The sequence below is a fragment of the Pan paniscus genome, chromosome 13 (genome assembly GCF_029289425.2).
Source record: "Pan paniscus chromosome 13, NHGRI_mPanPan1-v2.0_pri, whole genome shotgun sequence".
In the NCBI taxonomy this organism is placed as follows: Eukaryota; Metazoa; Chordata; class Mammalia; order Primates; family Hominidae; genus Pan; species Pan paniscus.
This window is the reverse complement of record NC_073262.2, coordinates 33,640,732-33,661,532: the sequence shown is the minus strand read 5'-3', so window position 1 is coordinate 33,661,532 and position 20,801 is coordinate 33,640,732. Positions and strand designations below refer to the sequence as shown.

At 36.0% G+C, this 20,801-nt stretch overlaps 1 protein-coding gene across 3 annotated transcripts in view; it reads right to left on the bottom strand.

Moving 5' to 3' along the window:
• LRP1B (LDL receptor related protein 1B) overlaps positions 1-20,801 on the bottom strand; it is a 1,910,203-nt gene that overhangs the window by 1,019,151 nt on the left and 870,251 nt on the right. For all 3 annotated transcript variants that reach the window (XM_034954060.3, XM_034954061.3, XM_003822825.6), the window contains exons 4-5: positions 8,142-8,261; positions 817-945 (exon numbers count right to left, since the gene is read on the bottom strand). In XM_034954060.3, coding sequence (XP_034809951.2) covers positions 817-945; positions 8,142-8,261 — 249 coding nt within the window. The remainder of the gene's footprint in view (positions 1-816; positions 946-8,141; positions 8,262-20,801) is intronic.

The window sequence follows — 20,801 nt, the reverse complement described above, 5'->3', positions numbered from 1 at the left end:
GAGATTCTGTGAGGAGTTTAGATTTTACTTTCAAGGTAGGTGAAAGTTATTGGGAGATTTGAAGCAAAAGAACAACACGATTTGGTTTATGTTTTAGTAGTAAATCACTTTATTATATAAATAATTAATTTTGGAGGTGAAGCAGAAGCTCACAGAACCCAGTTAGGAAACTATCATAGTAGTCCAGGAGACAGGATAGGTAATTCAAATCAATTAATCCATATCTTTTGAACAGATTTTTGCTAATTAGAAACTTCCTGTAATAGGCTGGGCACTGCGGCTCATGCCTATAATCCCAGCACTTTGGGAGGCCTTGGTGGGTGAATCGCCTGAGGCCAGGAGTTTGAGACCAGCCTGGCCAACATGGTGAGACCCTGTCTCTACTAAAAATGCAAAAATTAGCCAGGTATGGCGGTGTGTGCCTGTAGTCCCAGCTACTTGGGAGGCTGAGGCAGGAGAATTGCCTGAACCTGGGAGGCAGAGGTTGAAGTGAGCTGAGATTGTGCCATTGCACTCCAGCTCCAGCCTGGGTGACAGAGTGAGACTCCATCTCAAAGAAAAAAAAGAAAGGAAGGAAGGAAGGAAGGAAGGAAGGAATTTCATTTTTGGAAGGAGTAATGGAAGGAGTTTTATAATGATTAGTGACAACTGAAAGAATTGCTCTGGATTCCTAACTATAGAGAAGTGTATTAAAATGAAAGAAAATCTCTCTCTTCAAAGTCCATATTTCTGCTATACCACATCTCTAATGAAAAAGAATTGTAAAAAGGAAACAAGTAATTCTGGAAAGACAAAAAATAAATGGTCATAACTTACCAATTTTAGCCTTGCAAGATCTGTTGTCTGGCTGCATTAGGTAGCCTTCCACACAACTGCAAGTGTAGGATCCATGTGTGTTTCTGCAGGTCTGGCTGCATGTACCATAAACAGCACATTCATCTTGATCTAAAAGGAAAATTGGCATCATTTCTAAGCAGCTTTATCTTGGGCACTTTTTTTTCTCCTTGAAGAAAATATTATTTTTGAACTTCGGAAATAGACTATTAAGGAAAAGCCAATTCCAATAAGTCTTTTCAAAACCACACTAACTAAAAATGAAAATTTTTGCTGCCTTAATATTTACAGAGATAAAACGTCAAACAATATCAAATCATGTATTTTAAAAGAAGATTATTTGCATTTGTGATAGTCAGGCTAGAAGTCTTTGGATATTTTTGCAAAGGTACAAAATGCACTCCAATTAATATTTGTTGAATATTTCCAGTGTTTATGACACTGACTTTTTCACTGTTTTAACAAAGAATTCGACTAGTAACATGGTTTTCAATCAACAGATTAAATAAGAGTTCTGAGCCACCCTATGCAAATCACACTCACTACTTTAAAGAGAGGAAACTATTAAGCACACCTATTGAAAAATAAAGATTTTGTCTTAAATAAATTTCATTTTAATATCTGTAGTCCTCTACAGATATTAAATTAAATTAGATTGCTAATTAGAAACTTCCTGTAATAGGCTGGGCACTGCAGCTCACGCCTGTAATCCCAGCACTTTGGGAGGCCTTGGTGGGTGAATCCCCTGAGGCCAGGAGTTTGAGACCAGCCTGGCCAACATGGTGAGACCCTGTCTCTACTAAAAATGCAAAAATTAGCCAGGCACGGTGGTGTGTGCCTGTACCCCTTCATTCTATTCCTCTACCCCTTCATTCTGTTTTCTCTATATACTTCCTTCCTCTGGTATCCAGTTCAAATCTTTATGAACAACAGATACTCAATGATTCTTAACTGACCAAACAAAAAGGCATCCTGTCAGTAGTTAGTTATTTAGACAAAGGTATATTCAGCCTGTTTTATGTACGAAGCACTGTACTGATCCCTGCAGAAGACAAAATCAATAAAATATGGTCCCTACCCCTGAGTAAGACGAGTCTAGAGAAATATAATTATGATACTATACATTTCCTTATAATAGGGGTATACTCGAGTTATGATAGAAACAGGGAAGTCAAACTGCTTAGGATTAGAAGGGGAATCTTAAGTGAAGACTTCATATTAAACAGTGTGAAGCGTGATCTGGCTTTCCTCAGACTAAGCGGAAAGGGACATTTCAGTTCATCAAAATGGCATGTGAACGGTATTGGGATGGCATCATGGGGATTTCAAAGAAGAAGCATAAGGAGTCAAATGAAGCAAGGTTGTGTGAAGGAAAGCGGCAGAAGAGATGAAACTGGGAAAGTACTTTGGGAGCCAGATAATGAAGATATTTGTATGCTGAACTAAAAGACTGTACATTACACATTGGCATTGGGAAAGCATTAATTAGATGGGCTACATGGTCAGCTTTGCATTTTAAAACTAAAAACACTCATATGAAATAAAGGCTTTGGTAAATGTGGAGAAAGGATCCTAGAAAATTAGATATGTGCTAATTTTATCCAAGAAATTGTCTTTTGAAGTTATATTTTGAACTAAGTCAGTGGCAGTGGAAATGAAGAGGAAATAGACTCAAATGTGTAAGAAGTAGAATAGACAACATTTGAAAAATGATTGGATGCGACAGAAGTGAAAATTGATCAAATTTTGAAATAGAGGATGTAAGAAGTATAGATTTGAATGGCTCTATCATGGGAGGAGATAACGAATTTGATTTCACTGTGTTAAATTTGAGGTGTCTGTAGGGCAGCCTTGAGTAAATGTGTAATGATAAGCAATTGAAAAATGGAACTGTTAATATAGGGTGAGATCTGTTCTGGAGTATATGGAAGTCAATAGCATATATATAATAGATTTTAAAAATAGGAGAGGGATATTTCTCACAGAGGAAGAGGAGATGAGAAAAACTTAGCTAGTGCAAAATACTCTAGGATACCAAAGTGGAAAGGGCAGTCAAGAAAGAGGAATCAGGGTGGGACGCAGTGGCTGAGGCCTGTATTCCTAGCACTTTCGTAGGCCAAGGCGGGCAGATTACTTGAGTCCAGAAGTTTGCGATCAGCACGGCCAACATGGCGAAGCCCTTTCTCCACTAAAAATACAAAAATTAGCCAGGCATGGTGGTGTACACTTGTTGTCCCAGCTACTCAGGCAGCTGAGGCATGAGAATTGCTTGAACCTAGGAGGTGGAGGTTGCAGTGAGTCGAGATTGCACACTGCACTCCAGCCTGGGTGATAAGGCTCTGTCTCAAAATAAAATAAAAATAATAATAATAAAACAGAAAGAAAGAAAGAGGAGTCCTACAGTCTCCTGTGAAGGAAAATTCATGACTACTGTAAGAAAAAAATAAGAAATGAGAGCTTTTCTGGAATATCAGAATGTTCAAAAGGGTTATATGCAATGCATGAATCCAATAAGATAAAGATTAAAATTCCCATTTAGATTCAGTAATTAGGACATTATTGTACTGATGTTGATGTAATGTAGGGAAAGAAGGGGACATAGTCACAAATGGAAGACTGATCTTAAATGGAACTTGCTTTTTACTGAGTCCTTAAATGGGATAAAATACACAAACTTAGACCTATTAACAGAGTTTTGTCCTCATGACTTGGGAATGATGACTGAAGATAATTTGGGACTCCTGTAAATAATTCTGGAGAAAGGGGGTGAGAAAAAAAGAAACAGAAAAATGAAGAGGGGAGCAAAAGATAACAGGATGGATTGAAGCTGTGGTATTAAGTGGGTTAAACTGATGTGACATAATTAAAATATATCTTTGGCCTTTGTTCACAGTGCTTGGCACAGAGCTCCTAAAATACTTGGAATTTTTTGAGTAATAGGATTGTCTTTTGGTGTTCATAAAGAGCTCCTCTAGAATACACCTGAGCCTATGCTATGAGGTGACTCAGGGTGGGGCCCCTAGGTAGTCTCAGACTGGGGGCTGGTCATGAAAATACCAAACAGTGGATTAGAGTGTGGAAACTTTCAGCCCCATCTCCTGACCTCCAGTGAGAAGAAAGGGGACTGGGGGTTGGGCTAAAAAAAACTCTTGAACAAACAGGCTTGGAGAGCTTCCATTTTGGTGAAGACATTGAGCCCCTGGGAGGATAAGGTGCCTAGAGAGGGCATAGAAGCTTCCCTCTCCCACCTTCCCATTCCTTGCCCTATGCATCACTTCCATTTGGCTGTTGCATCCTTTATAATAAACTAACAAACATAAGGAAAATATTTCCTTGAGTTCTGTGAGTTGTTATAGTGAATGACTACATCTGAGGAGAGGGCTGTAGGAATGCTCACATTTATAACTGGTTGGTTCAGAGGTATAGGTGAGTCCTGGAACTTGCATCTGGTACCTGAGTCTTGCAGTACTAGATCCTTAACCCATGGAGTCTACGCTACCTCTGGATAATGTCAGAATTGAGTTGAATTGAACTGTTGGACACCCAGTTAGTATTAGAGAATTAGATAATTTATGTGGAAAAATACCACCCAATTGTTATCAGAGTGATATGACAATAAAGAAACCTCAACTGGCATGTTAAAAAATCCCCAGCAGAGGGGTAACATAAGGGTTTCAATATAGGGATGTCTAAAATTACATTTGAAATTATTTGTGTGTTGTGATATAAAACCTTTTCCTACTAAGTCTTCAGTAAATCTTACTACATATACAAATTGTCTTGTTTGCATGGATTTTATAATTGTGGAAACTCTAGGAAAAGAGCTGAGTTTTACTTCTGGGTTGAGGGGTATGGGGTGGAGAAAATCCATATATAATCTCAAAATGATACATAAATAGGAAGATGGAGTTTGGAGTCAAGATCATAAAGAATATAGAAGCTCTGAAAAACTGCAGAGATGCTGAGAAGCCTCTAACAGTCCTTTGAAAATAAAAGTGAGGGTTTTAACCAGTCTTAACTAGACTTTAAGGGAAAAGAGATATTTAAAGTTCTTTATGAAAATTATAGGATGAGAAACCAGATAGCAGTAAATGGAGGAATGAAGTGAAAATAAGATAATTGGGAAAGTAAATGTAGTTGATTGTTAAAGTTTGTGGATAATAAAGGAGGAGGGGATGGGAATGATGGCTATAGGAAGAGATAGGATATAAAGTGGATATTTGTTGTGAGTATTTCTAGTTTCGTTTTTGTTTTCTTTCAGAATAGAACAAATGTGAGAGTATTTATTGACTACAGTGATAGCCAGCAGAAATGTAGTGCTTAAAGGTATATAAGAAAGAGGTAGAAATTGATAGACCAATGGATCAAGTTGAGACAAAAGTTTGGGTGAGTGGGACTTTAAATATGTATGAAAAAAGACTAGAAGAAGTAAAGTTCTTCTGAAATGACAGCAAAACAAGCATGGGTGGATATACAAGTAAATAGTGAGAAGAGAAAGAGTAATTTGAAGAAGTAATACAAGATGGCACCCAGAAAATAAAGGCAGTGACTATGACAAAAGAGAATAGATTAAGAAAACATATTTTGAGAGAATAAAGAAGAAATTGAAACGAATGGTCAAGGGCACTGTAGCAGAAGCTGTCTGCTCATATCCCTCAGATTGTTCATGTGATTCTACAATCATAGGGATCTTTATCTGTGCCTGAGCATACTTCCAAACCCTCCTTCCTCTCCCACCAGAAGCTCTGCCAGGACTCAGGGCCTGTTAAGTTTCCAGGAGGGTAAAGTCATCTCCAACACAAAAACAAAAACAAATTTGCTCTTCAGAAATTGGTGTATAAATGCCTGAGTTCCCTTGTCTCTCATGCTAGAGAGTTGTGCCACACACTTAAGCTTCAGTCACCCTTTGTTGTAGCTGGCTTAATTGCTCCAACTATGGGGTTGCCTTTCTCCTGTATCCTCTCACCCCCACCACCCCCCACCCCCTAAAAAAAAAAAAGGAAAGAAAAGAAAAAGAGAAAGCTACAATGGCAAATAAAGGAAAACATTCAGTGAATCCTTGTTTCAGAGTTGACTTCTGCGAATATCCAAGCTAAGAAAAGAGCTTACCATGAGAAAGCAAAAATATTGCTGAGTAGCATAAGACAATTTAAATTGTGAAACTCTGCATTTGTAAGGCATTCATAAACTCAGGTTTCTTCAGAGTCACATAACAGCCAGCAATCATGGATGGCTCATTTGAAGTAAATACTTTTGGTGATAGAAAAAATACAGCGTTTGGAGCTAAGTCTACAGTAATACTGAATGAAATTAAGGCTTGCATTTGGTAAAGTCTGTCCCTGATGGCAGTAATAATTCTTATCTAGTTTCACAGATTTTTCAACTTTAATATTATTGGTTTCTATTTCAGTTTTTTGGATATGATTATGCTGTTCAGGAGAGCAATATGATCAATTATCTCTTTTCTTCTTTCTACTTAACCAGAATGCACTGAGGTGGAACTCCACAACATTGACTACAAAGGAATAGGCATACCATCACTTGCAATGCTGCCTTCTTTTCTCCTTTAAAGACAGAGGGCTACCTGGAAATACAGTTTTGAGAAAGCCTAATGATGCTCAGACTTGGCTCTCAAGGAGTATACAGAAAGTACAAAGATCTCCTCTCCCACTGTGACTTCTAAAATGATTGCTGTGCAATTCTTCACTAATGTTCCACAGAAGAAATTAATTACTGTTGTGTTTGTTTTTACGTGCTTAATTAAACACATAAAAGCAATTAATTAACACTCAGGAATCTACGTATTTAACTCAGCTCCACCCTTGCAAAAGGAACTGCAGAGCTTGATTACTACAGGAGTCAGGTGTAGTAAATGAGTGAGAAGAATGCAGAATAGGTATCTAAGCCAAACACGTACGAATGGCAAGGGCTGTTTGGAAGTGGAAAGAGCACGAATGTTCAATGGCATCATCCATGTCTGGCACCATTTTTATCTGGCTGATTTCTGTGATTATGAGGCATCTACCATTGCCTTTATTTTCCAGAACATCTGAACTTTTGTGTGCAATTTTCTGATTTTCAAATGTTGTCTTAAAATGACATAATGACATGAGTCAAATAAATATGAGAGTTTGGCCTCCCTGTGGTCAGATTATGCAGTCTCTGGGTCTGATAAACACTTGATAATAAATGTTTTTTTATAAAATTGGTATTATACACAAAGCAAACAACAAACTAAAATTCAATTCCCAAATGTAACTGAAAAGTCAATGAGCCTCTTCAGGATAAGACTAAGTGGGCTCTGCAGATATGAGTTTCAGTCCCAATTCTACTACTAAGAAGATGTGCGGACTTAAGTCAATGAACTATCAGGATCTCATTTTTGTCATTAAGATTTTAAACAATTATCTCATGAATTTTTTCAAATTTAAGATTCTAAGGTAAAAGTGATAATATTGGAGCAAAGATTTGAAGTAATCAGCAAAGCACTCATTTCTTTGGAAAGTATTCTATTTATTAGTGGCTCTGGCAATGCAGCTATCCCCTGACATACACACACACACACACACACGCGGAAGGAAAGAGAGAGGCAGAGAGAGAGAGACATATGCTATATTATAGATTAGAAATATTATATGTAGATATAGATATAGATAGATTCTAAGTATCATACAAAGCAATGCATTTAACTTTGTGGATATGTTATATATACATATTAATATATGTATAATTGGAATCAACTGAATGGAAAGGTAACCTAAAATTCTTCAGAATTCACGAAGGGAGTCATTTTGGAGGATAAATATTTGCTATAAAGCATTCATGAAAGCAAGAATCCAGACATTTAAAATAAATCAATATTTATGTTCATTATTACATTATTATTGCTATGGTTAAAATGCCAGCTGCCAGAATAACCAAGGCAAAAATTATAAAGAACATTACATGATTAGTAATTATTAACCTAACGTAGTTAATAACACATGTCTACTAGACTGCAGCTATATAACAGCCATACAACATATAGGAAGTTAAAATAATTAGATCAATGTGTTAGTAGTTAACCCAAACATTTCCAATTGTTGACATTTCCCAAGTTTGAAATTACTGCAAAAAAGTTGAAATTTGAGAGTCATAAACTTACAATAATGTTTATGTTTTTGTTGGGGGGGCAACTTTTAAATCTCAAGAAAGAAAAGTTAACAAACACTGTAGAGCACATGGTAGGTGCTCAAAGATGTCTTCTTACATTTCTGTTAACTAAGCCTCTATAAACAAAATTTGATGGTGTTATATGTTTTACTTACCTTTACAGCTTCTCCCATCTTCTGTTATTTCAAAGCCATCCTCACAGTAACATCTTGTACTATTTCTGACCATTGTACATTTATACTGACAATTCAGCTGTTGGCAATTGGATAACAGTTCTGTAGACAAAAAACAAATATATTCTCTATATTTAACTGTATATGTAAATAGTTTGTATTTCTCAGTGTACAATCCTTACACTATAGTCTCGATTGTTCTCCCAGAAAGTTTATATGATTGGTCTAGAAAAAAATATTTACCTAAAATATGTTAGTTTACATTTGCTTGAATTATTGTAAATAAAATTCGAGATCAATCTGTTTGGTCTCCCGCTTTTTAGCTTATTACTGTGTTCATAGTCACAAAACCTTTCAAATTTTGGTAAATTAAATTATTTCAAGAGGAAAGATGTCAACTCAGCGGTTGATTTTGCCATCTATGTCTTTCCTATCTGACACATCAATTGATTTTCTATCTTTTGAGAGCTTGTTTTGATTTACTAATCCATGTGTAACCTTCATAGCAATCAATGTGAATATATCTCATCTCAATATTTTATTTTTCTTTGGTAGAAAAATATTAGAGAAATACTGAACATAATATATTTCATTATATCTGAACTATTTGAGAAAAGACATGATTAAAGCAAAAGTTAGCAAACCTTCAGAGCAAATTAGGATTGAATATGATAAAAGCATGAAATAGAGATGAAGTGACAGGAGCACATTTATTGCACAAACAATCGCTAACAGAAATAAGATTCGCTAAACTAGATAAATATTGGATAGAAGCATGACTGTCTGAAAATAGGGGTATAAATAGATTGCTATGATACTGTTGTTTTTACTCTTTTCCCCAGAAAGGCAAATAAGGGTTTTGAAGATCAAAGTTAAATGATTCAAAATACATTGATATTTGCCAAGAGTTTAGCTGGTGCTACAGAAATAAAATCAAATTATAATTTAAAAATAAAAGCCCAATATGTAAAAGAACACCTGAAACATTCCAAACTGAACATTGGGTATTGTATTATAAATGTAATTATCTATAGTATATCCTTAGTTCAATTACTGTTCAGCATTCTCATACAATTATTTCACACATCTTCACTTCTTAAAACTGCAAACCTCCTTCCTAATATTCTGTCATATATGATGATCCTGCTTCTTACTTCTTTGAGAAAACTGAAGCAATCAGAAGAGATTTTCCAGATTTATACTCCATTTCTATCCACATCTGCATATACTGCTTCTCCTTGGATTTCACAGTTAGTTGAATTCATAATCAAAGCTCCAACCCAACATCATATGTAAAAATCCCATCCCCTCTCACCTAGTCAAGGATATCACTTCAGCAGTGCTACACTTTATGTTCATAGAATCAGTTCAAAATTGGCTTGAATCTATAAGCTATTGTAATGTGATATTTATTGAGCACATAGTCAATGCTAATCACTCTGCTACAGTTCCACAGATGCAAAATTCATTAAAAAAAATTACAATATGAGTGTGGAAGTGAGTGGGATTAAGTGGACAGAACAACAATATAAAAGAATGTTTATAAATCATAGTAGCAAAACACATATGCTAAATAAAAGCACAAGTGGTAGGATGTAGAAAGATTCATCTAGAAGCTGAATATGCAGGAAGATATCTGAGAAAGAGTTGTAGAAGAAGTTGAATTTGAGTTGGGACTTAAAAGTATGAGAGTTTGGATAGACAAAATTAATGAGAATGTAGCCTAGGTAAAGAGGACAATATGAGAAAGTAAATAGAAAGACCTGAAAGCATGCAAGAAACACAGGCAACAATAACGAACGCTGCATTGCTAACCTATAATGCTTGATGTGGTTTAAAAAAATGAGAGAGAGACTGGAATTGTTGTTTCGAGCCAGGTCAAGGTGAATTAATTCACGGATTAGGTAGAATTTTCTGTTTAGGCAACAGGAGACATAGCTGGTTATTGAGGACAGTAGTGATACATTCTGACTTGTATTGTTCAAAAGTACCTAACAGTAGAGAGAAAGATAGTAAAGGAAGAAAAGCTATCTAAGCGACTAGGAATGGCAAAATGCTAAATGAAGACTATGAATCTTTGCCTAGAAAGATGGCCAAACACTTGGTGAAAGCATAATGACACTAAATGAGTAGTACTAATAAAATGAATTAAGTACAACAGAAGTACTACGAGTTTGGGAAGAAAATATTGTTTGTCTTTGATTATGTTTAGCTTAAGATATTGACAACATAATAGCCAGGGAGAAAGTGAGAATTTGGGTCTATCTTTGAAGAGAAGTCTGTAGTGGAGATATCAATTTGGAAGTCACAAGCATAAAGTCGGTCATTGAAACCTAAAGAGTAAAGAAGCATTCCCTTAAGAAGAATATTTGGGTTACAAATAAAAACACCCATAGAATCTCTTCATGTGAAAATCAAAGAGAAGAGGTATCAGCGATAAGAACTACCACCAAGAAAAACTGCAAAATAATAAAGTACATAAGTGAAGAACCTAGAAAGTCTCACAAAACCTAAGGAAGAAGATTAGTCTATAGAGGCAAGCAGGGAAATCAATGTTAAATTCATTGAGAAATAAACATGGATGAAGTCTGTAAAGTGCACTAGGCTTCCTAATAGGATCGATTGAGGGTGTTAAAAAGCATTAGAGTGGAGCAGTGAAGACAAAGGTGAATGTAATTAGGGGTTGGAACAGAAAGAGGAAGCAGGAAAGGTTTCTCACAGAAAATAGATTCAGTTACACTATGAAAAGAATGAGGGTAGAGATTTGATCTAATTCATGTAGTCTCTACCTTAATGCAGGTGTATTCACTCAGTGAGTCAAATTTATTATTTTTCCATGTAATCCCTGGAGCCCAGCTGCACCTTTTCACTGTGTCAATCCAAAGTAGAAAATCCAAATACTATGGATCCCATCTTTCTACTCTCTCTACTTGACGTGTCTGGAAGATGGAGAGTGAACACTGAAAAGAGGGGGGTAGTGATATGGAAAGTTGAGGAGAAATACAAAATGCGGGAAAAATTAATCTGGAAGACGAGACCTCAAACATGGTTCTGAGTGTTAGGAGGAGATCAGTTAGTTGAAAATAGCAAAATATACAAGGTCAAGTTAGCTTTTAGTTTAGTAGACTTATCCTGCGTGAGGATTTGTATATGTGCAGAGTGATGACACGAGATGATTAAACAGTTTATGATATTAGGTGAAATGGTAAATATTGATTCTGCTAACAGATCGTGAAGAACTATGAAGAACTAACAATATGAATACTAAAATTTAAAATTTGGCAGACTGTGAAAGCAATACTAATTATTATAGTTATCTATTTGATCTGCTTAGCATTTATGCTTAGTTGCATGCAATGCTATAATGACTATAAATATAGTTAAAAGCATATCAGATTTATTTTGTTAGAAAACTTATTTGAGTACAACAAAAAATTTTGTACTTGAATCATTAGTCTTCACCCAGTGACTTTTGTGAAGCATAGCCATTGGCTTATGTAACATTATCATTGGTTTGGAACTTAGACTGAAGTCGAAGACCACTCGTATCTCAGGGAAGCAAATATGCAAGTGAGAACACAGACATGTAAACATGGTGTCTGATCCATATTCCTCACCATTATAAAATAAAACTATCCTTTTGATTAGAAGAGAGAAGCTGTCGCTGGAAGTGGTGGCTCACACCTATAATCCTAGCACTTTGGGAGGCCAAGGCAGGTGGATCACAAGGTCAAGAGATGGAGACCATTCTGCCCAACATGGTGAATCCCCATCTCTACTAAAAATACAAAAAAGTTAGCTGGGCGTGGTGGTGCATGCCTGTAGTCCCAGCTACTCGGGAGGTTGAGGCAGGAGAATCGCTTGAACCCAGGAGGCAGAGGATAGTGCCACTGCACTCCAACCTGGCAACAGTGTGAGACTCCGTCTCAAAAATAAATAAATGAATAAAAAGAGAGAAGCATAATTTCACAAATCAAATCTAATCAATTGATGAAGATTCCTCTGACACAGATCCACTTTGTTCTGTTTTTAAGGGATCTTTTTATGACCTTGATATGATTTGGCTCTATGTTCCCACCCAAATCTCATGTTGAATTGTAATCCCCAATGTTGGGGTAGAAACCTGGAGGGAGGTGATTGGACATGGGGGCAATCATGATATCATGATGTTGTTCTCATGATAATGAGTGAGTTCTCATGAGATCTGATTGTTTGAAAGTGTGTAGCACTTCCCCCTTCACTCTCTCTTCCTCCTGCTCTGGCCATGTAAGACGTGCCTCCTTCCTCTTTGGCTTCCACCGTGATTGTTAGTTTCCTGAGGCCTCCTCAGCCATGCTTCCTGTACAGCCTGCAGAACTGTGAGCCAATTCAACCTTTTGCTTTATAAATTACCCAGTCTCAGGTAGTTCTTTATTGCAATGTGAGAATGGACTAATACAGCCCTTAGCACAGTTGTAAAGGAGGAAAAGTTGCAAAAGAGAGTATTATTAAAATATGAATACACCTTCTCTATCAAATTCAAGGTAACAGTTTACAATTAGTGGGTAGCTTTGAGACATCAAGACTTCTAAGCCATTTGATTTAGAAATAATCAAAAAATAGATATCTTTGTATTACTAATAAATAGTAACAGGGAGTCTAAAAGGATAAAAATTAATTCAGAGTAAAACTGAAATTTCTTTCACCACTTATCTTGTTTTCTGAATGGTGGTAGAGTATTATGCTGAGGCCTTTGTCTCTGCAACAAGAGTGCTTTACCTCCAACTGTTTCAGTAATTTCAGGCTATATGAGTGTGGCAGAGAATATTTAAATGTGCATCAATCTTGTTTCCTCTTTCTAGGGAAATAAAAAGATGGCATTCCCCAGCTGTCTTCCAGTTAGATTGGAACCATATTTGTGTCTTCTAGCCAATATAACGTAGAGAGTAATTGGTGTGTGCCACTCCTTGACCTGATGCTTACAGCATCCTGACAATCTTCTCCTCTCTGTACACTTGTCAGCCATCTGGGTGCAGGGAATCCAGCAGACTTCTCACCCTTTGGGATGGCAGAAGCCCAAAATGGAAAGAGCCTGAAACAGCACCTGGGAAGTCAACCACTGATAACCCAACTGGACTGTGATATCAGGGAAAAATTGGATTATTGTTGTACTGAGTCCTTGAGATATCAAGGTTATTTGTTACATATGAGTGATGATGGGTACATGACTAAAGCTCTCATTACATGCTTTGCCTCATCTCTAAAATGGGGATAATAATAGAAACTACCTCATAAGGTTGTTGGGAGTCTTAAATGAGGTAAGTGATACAAAGTTCTTAAAATATTGCTGACACATAGTAACTATTTTTATTATCATAATCATTTTTTATCAGTTTATCATTTAAGCTTAATCATCCATTTAGTATAACAGAATTGCTATTGTTATCCTGCCATATCGTATATACACTATAAGCAATTTGGTGCTGTTTATTTTTACATTAGAAGGGTTTTCTCTTTTATGCTTTTATTTTTGGGTGTTACATGACTCGGTTGTAGTTTTGTCATCTCTTGATGTCTCCTGGAGAAGTTTTTCATTTGTTTGTTTGGTAAGTTCTCTCAAATTTTTCACCTGAAAGCAAAATCTCCAACAGATAGTGAAACACTAATCATAAGAAATAAGGATTTTCTACACTGATCTCTTTGTATCTATAAAATACAAATATCACCCTCAGAAGCAATGTACATCCACATTGAATTTGCTACATAACCATGGGCCAATTTACAATTTAGACAAATAATTTTTATGAAATATACTAATTTGCATAGCTTTTAGGGGCTGTTTTGCTTTGTAACATCATTGGGATTTAGAACACGTTTTCACAAATGTATGCGAGTGTACGATTTAGGAAACACATGTAAATAAATCATGCTGACCTTCCTTAGGGTGAAAACAGGACAATAGAGAAAGGTGATTAGAAGTTGGCAACCAGTTTCCAAACATTACGAGTTATTACCAATAGAGGTCTTTTTTCCTCATTAGTTTTGTTTACATAAATAGCTCTAAGCCAAACAACCACTGTTTGCTATCTTTTGTGTATAGCTATCAGATCAACCATTGTATAGTCAATAGCATTATGCTGCTGCCTTTGTGACCTATAGTCAAATAACTCACACTGATCATGTATTGGATTTATCAAGACAGTGAGAACATGGCTGAGCTATTTTATTTGTATGCTTCCAGGTTATGTTTTGGAGAGTAAATTAGAACTTTTAGAAATTCTTTGGAAATACAAAATGGTATAAGCACCTTTCCATATACATAAATTATCTGCGATATCATTTTACAAAATGGGATGATATTTCATTCTCAATTTTAGTAATAAAATTGCGTCTTAAATTAGGCGTGTGTAAAAATGCCTTTTATCCAACAACTAGAACCATAGTAATGAGGAAAAAATTATTCTTTCCCTATGTGGCACATTAAAAAAACAAGAACTTCACTGTTTTTTATGCTTGAAGATTGAAAAGCTGACACAGCTACTTACCATGCCAGACAGCTCCTCTTGTCAGCAGGACATATGCTTGACATATTTAGAATGGTGATAATTTGTGTCACATCATTCATCCTCTTACCCCTGTTTCTTTGGCCTAGTAAAATGCAGTGTGAGCTGGTTTGCAGAGATTAGGCCGCTGCTTATGACTGCTTACATGAACTTCTTCAGAATCCTTTGCTTAGTGCTAGACTACTTACTGGCCTCAAAGTTTCAGTGTGTTCTCTTACAAGAAGATAGAGCAGTGAGGCAATGCTTTTTTGTTGCATTTTTGTTCTATTTTTGGTATTTTAATGAAGTCCATATTTTAAATTCAGCAAAATTCGTTCTTTCTCATGTACAATGCTGCAAGTTTTGATAAATGTGTATTGTGTACCATTACCCCAAAATAACTCCTTTGCACCTCTACAGTCAACCCATTGCCCTGCTGACAATTTTGGTGATCACTGATTGGTTTTTATCTCAATGGTTTTGTCTTTTCCAGTATGTCATATAAATGAAATCATTCAGTGTTTAGTATTTTGAGTCTGACATCTTTTACTTAGCATAATGTATTTGAGATTCATCTATATTATTGTTAGTATTAGGTAGTTCATCTATATTATTGTTAGTATTAGGTAGTTCTCCCTTTTTGATTACTGAGTAATAATCCATTGTATAAACATACCTCACTTTGTTCATTCATTTCACAAGTAACACACATTTGAGTTGTTTCCAGTTTGGAGTTACTATGCATTAAGTCTCTATAAATATTTACATACAGATTTTGTGTAAATATAGGTTATCATTTTATTTGGGTAAATATGGGATTGCTGGGTTATGTGGTAAGTGGATGTTTTACTTTATAATAAATTACCAAACTATTTTTCAAAATGGCTGCATTCTTTTATAACCCTACCGCCAATATATCAATCTTCCAGCTACTCTACCTTCTTCCCAGCAGTTGGTATTTTCAGCTTTTAATTTAATTTTATTTTTAGTCATTTGAGTATATATGTAGTGGTAGCTATTGTACAATTATTTTAATTTGCATTTTCTAATTATTATTGATTTTTTCATTGTGCTTATTAGCTAGTCATATATGTTATCTGCAGAGAAATTCTGTTCAATCTTCTGCCGACTGTTATTAGGTTGTTTTCTTATTATTGAGCTCTGAAAGAGAGAGAGCGAGACGGAGTGTGTGTGTGTGTGCGTGCATGTGTGAGCATGTATATGTATTCTGGATACAAGTTTGTTATGAGATATATGATTTGTATATCGTTTCTCCTAGCCTATAGTTTCTCTTTGCATTCTCTTATTACTGCTTTTCAAATAACACAATTTCAAAGAAAAAAATCTTACATTTCATAAAATCAAATCTCAATATATTCTGTCATAAATCCTGCTTCGGGAGTTCTAAGAAATCCGTTACTGACTCAATTTAGCCTATACTTCTTCTAGAAATTTTAAGTTTTAGATTTGTAGTTTATTGTTGTTTAATTTCCATAAATGGTAAAATCTATGACTGAAGGTTCATCATTTTGCACACAAATGTTAAATTGTTCCAGTACCATTTACTGAGATTACTAACATTTCTCTATTGAATTATCTTTGTACCTTTGTCAAAAATGAATTGACCAAGTATCCATGGGTGTATTTTTGTACCCTTATGTTTCGTTAATCTGTATGTCTGTCCTTTCTATAAATTATGCTATTTTGATGATAGCAAATCTTGAAATCTGGTAGCATAAATGTTTATGCCTTGTTCTTTTATATTTTTAGATTCCTTTAGATTCTAGGTCCTTTATATTTCCATGTAAATTTTAGAAATAGCTTTTCAGTTCCTAAAGAATCCTACTAGGATATTAATTGGAATTATGTTAAATTTATAGATTGGGGGATATTGACATCTTAACACTACTGAGCCTTCTAATTCAAAAATATGGTAGGTATATATGCATTTATTTTAAATTTTTTAAATTTTTCATGAGTTCCCCGCATATAGCTCTTCTACATGTGTTGTTCAATTTATATCTGTCTCATAGTTTTGATTCTATTTTACATGGTATTATTTACCGTAATTTTCTATTGTCCATTGCTGGCAATCAATCAAATATGATGAATTTATATATATTGAACTTGTATCATGTGACCTTGCTAAACAGAGCAAAGAAAACTAAAAAGAAACAAATTACAAATATCAAATTAGAAATCTAACGAATTATAAACATCAGCAAGGCAGCAGAAGATATCACTACAGACCCTATAGATTTAAAGGATAATAAAAGAAAACTATGAACAACTCTAGGCCCGTATTGACAACTTAGATGGAATAGAGAAATTTCTTCAAAGTTACAAACTGCCAAAGCTCATTCAAGAAGAAACATATAATCTGAATATCCCTATATATATAGAAGAATTGAATTTGTGATTTAAAAACTTTCCCACACAAAAATGCTAGGCCTAGGTAGCTTCCCTGAAGATTCTACCAAATGTTTAAGGAAGAAATAAAACTAATTCTGCATAAGCCCTTCTAGAAAACAGAAGGAAAGAAAACATTTTCCAACTAATTTATGAGGCTGGAATTACCCCAATCCACAAATCATACAAATGCATTAAAGAAAAAATATAGAACAACATTCCTTATGAATATAGATGTGAAATTCTTCAAAATTACTAACCACTAAAATCCAGCAATATATAAAAGGATAATATGTCATGGTGATGCCAGGCTGGTTTTGCATTTGAGAATCAATTAATCCAGATCACCCTATCAGTACAGTAAGGGAAAAAAACCCTATCATTTCAATAGATGCCCAAAAAGCATTTAATAAAAAACAATACCTATTCATTATTTAAAATACAACCCTTAGCAATGTAGTAATAGAGGGGAATTTCTTCAACCTAATGAATGATTTTGCCCTTGAAACATGAACATGTCACAACAGAAGTAGGATAACTTCTCTTACCATTTATACTCAGTAATATACTGAAGTTTGTAACCAGTGCATTAAGGGGCTTTAACAAAGGTTAGGAACACAAATTAGAAAGAATTAAATAAGTAAAACGGTTTCTGTTTGTAAGCAACAGAAACAACAAATGTCTACATAGAAAATTGTTTTTAAAACCATCAAAAACCCACCAGAACTAGTAAGCAATTATATTGAAAGTTTATTTAATAAATGTGACTGACAACATTGTCACTTCATAATTTTCATTTTGCATATTAATATTTCATAAGATTTTACAACTATTTCAAAAAGAAAAAGCAAAATTTTCTATAATTTAACTGTAATAAGGTGGAAGCTGTGGACCAGCCATGTGGTCTGAGAAAATATTCCATGGACTGAGTTGGTGGTATTTGGTTATTCATTATTTTATTTTATTGAGACAGAGTCTTACTCTTGTCATCCAGGCTGGAGTGCAATGGCACCATCTCCCCTCACTGCAACTTTGTCTCCCGGCTTCAAGCAATTCTCCTGCCTCAGCCTCCTGAGTTTCTGGGACCACAAGTGCCCGCCATCACACCTGGATAAATTTTGTATTTTTAGTAGAGATGGGGTTTCACCATGTTGGCCAGGCTGGTGTCGAACTGCTGACCTCAAGTGATCCACCTGCCTTGGCCTCCCAAAGAGCTGGTATTACAGGCATGAGCCACCGCACCCTGCCAAGTGGAGTCTGGAATTTATAAAAGATTGTATATGGTTTTTGAGTTTTGTTTTGTTTTTTAAAGTAATGAGGCCATTTGCTTTTTTCCTAGACTAACTACGTGGCTGTGCCTGGTCAAGCCTTGGGAGGCTGAGGCTATAGAGTTTAATCCGTCAACCTTGGAAGAGCTGTCTTGGAGGCAGGCAGGGCCGGAGCCCCACGTATCACTGGACCTGAACCTAGAGCAAGCCTAGGACAGGACACTGGATAACTTCCCTGTGCTGAGCCGCTGCTCCTGCTAATGCACCTCCATCGGGTACCGAGCCCTTCCCGGAGATGAGAGGGGCCCCAAACTCTCTCGAGACTCCCATGTCCAGGAGTCAATGGCTGAAACCACAAACAGGCTCCAGTCACCTCAAGAAGACGCAGATGCTACCAATGGAGGGGTCCAAAGCGGCCTGAGCCAGCGTTAGAGATACCAGCGGCTGCAGAGGTGGAAGGACACACACCCAGGGTGCCCTCTACGTTGCAGGGCACCCTCTACAGTCCAGGCCACCCAGGAAGATGCTGAAATCCCAGGATTCCATCAGGAAGCAACCAGAAAGGAGAGTAACCCCAGCCTGTCTCCTGGACTGCAGCGCGACCCCCTTCAACTGCTGCCCTGGAAGGAGCCCAAGGCACCCCAGTGGAGGCCCTCATGCTGTCCCTGAGGATTGCACTAGAACTGTACCCTGCATGCATAAGAGCCTTGAGGTCTATGCTGTGGAGATCATTCCTTAATTTGTTCTTTCTACTGAACGTCCTAAACATTTTTCATTTAGAAAAACTCTTCATGTAATGAATAATATGCAATGTGCTAAGGAACTCTTCCTTTAGATCTACTCAAAATTGCTATGTTTCTTCCACTGAAACTGTACACATTCAATAAAGACTTTCCCTTATTCTCAAAAAAAAAAAAGTAATGAGATAGATGTGTGTGTGTGTGTACTCGATACATGTATCTCCCCATCCTTTTTAATAGCTGCATATTGTTCCATTTTATGAATGATGAGTAATTTAATTAACCAATTCTTTGCTGAAACACATTTAGTTTGTATGGTAAATACAGCTATCTGTTAAAAAATATTTGTGCTCTCCCTTGCATACTGCAGAATTGTTTCTGAGAAGTGACTATCCAGCCAGAGTCTCTACGTCCTACCTCTCCTTTAGTCGGGTTAGAGCCATAGAACAGGTTCTCACCAATAGAACATGAGTGGAAGTGATATGCGTAACTTCTGTGTCAGGGAGAGTAGGAATATGCATGTCTGGCCAGGCGCGGTGGCTCACGCCTGTAATCCCAGCACTTTGGGAGGCCAAGGCGGGCAGATCACAAGGTCAGGAGATCGAGACCATCCTGGCTAACACAGTGAAACCCGGTCTCTACCAAAAATACAAACAATTAGCCGGGGGTGATGGCAGGCGCCTGTAAACCCAGCTATTCGAGAGGCTGAGGCAGAATAATGGCGTGAACCCGGGAGGCAGAGCTTGCAGTGAGCAGAGATCGCGCCACTGTACTCCAGCCTGAGTGATGGAGCGAGACTCTGTCTCAAAAAAAAAAAAAAAAAAAAAGAATATGCATATATGCATATTTTCTCCATGCTCATGTTCCCTTCTTCTTGTCTGGAAATTCCAATTTACTTTTATGATTTTCATGATGTTTTCTCATATATTTCTCTGTAATACAATTCTGATGTATGCCACTAGGTATGCTTTGAAATGTATAAATTAAACAAAAAACCAAAGTAACAACTTTTTTTTTTAAATCTGAGAGTGTACCACATCAATGCTAAGAGACTTTCTCATTTTGTGTTATGCCTGCAAGTTAAGAAATCACTCAGAGAAAGAGCCCCAACCACCTCAACTCATTGGTGAATACTGGATTTAAATAATTGCTTATTTTGAATCTCCATATATAATCATTTTTAGCAACTTCGCAACTTTAGATTCTGATTTATTTAGAAACATTTTATTGAAGATTTTATTACACAGATAATTAAAATATAGCTACAAGGCCATAATCAAATCTGAAGAGAGATTAATTTATTTTACAAATTATAAAAAAAGGCTGGTTTATTCATTGACACAATTTGCTAAAAAATAAACGTATAATCTTTAGGTATAAGTTATTACTGGGAATATTGTGTGAGGAAAAATGTTTACTTTAGCATAATCTATAAAAAGATATGAGAAGATAACGTAAAACAAAATATGTTTGTGTGAGGTTCTCTTTTCAGACTAATTATATGAGGACAATGACATTTCATAGACATGGTGTGAGATTTAAACACAGTAATTCAGTAGAAGCACTTAGCTTGGCACATTATAAACACCTTCTGTGGGTTGGCAATTATATTATTATCATTATAGTCACAACCAAAGGAATTCAGTGATTTTAATTTCCATGTTTTCTTTGAATCAGAGAATAAACTAAGACACAATCGTAGCT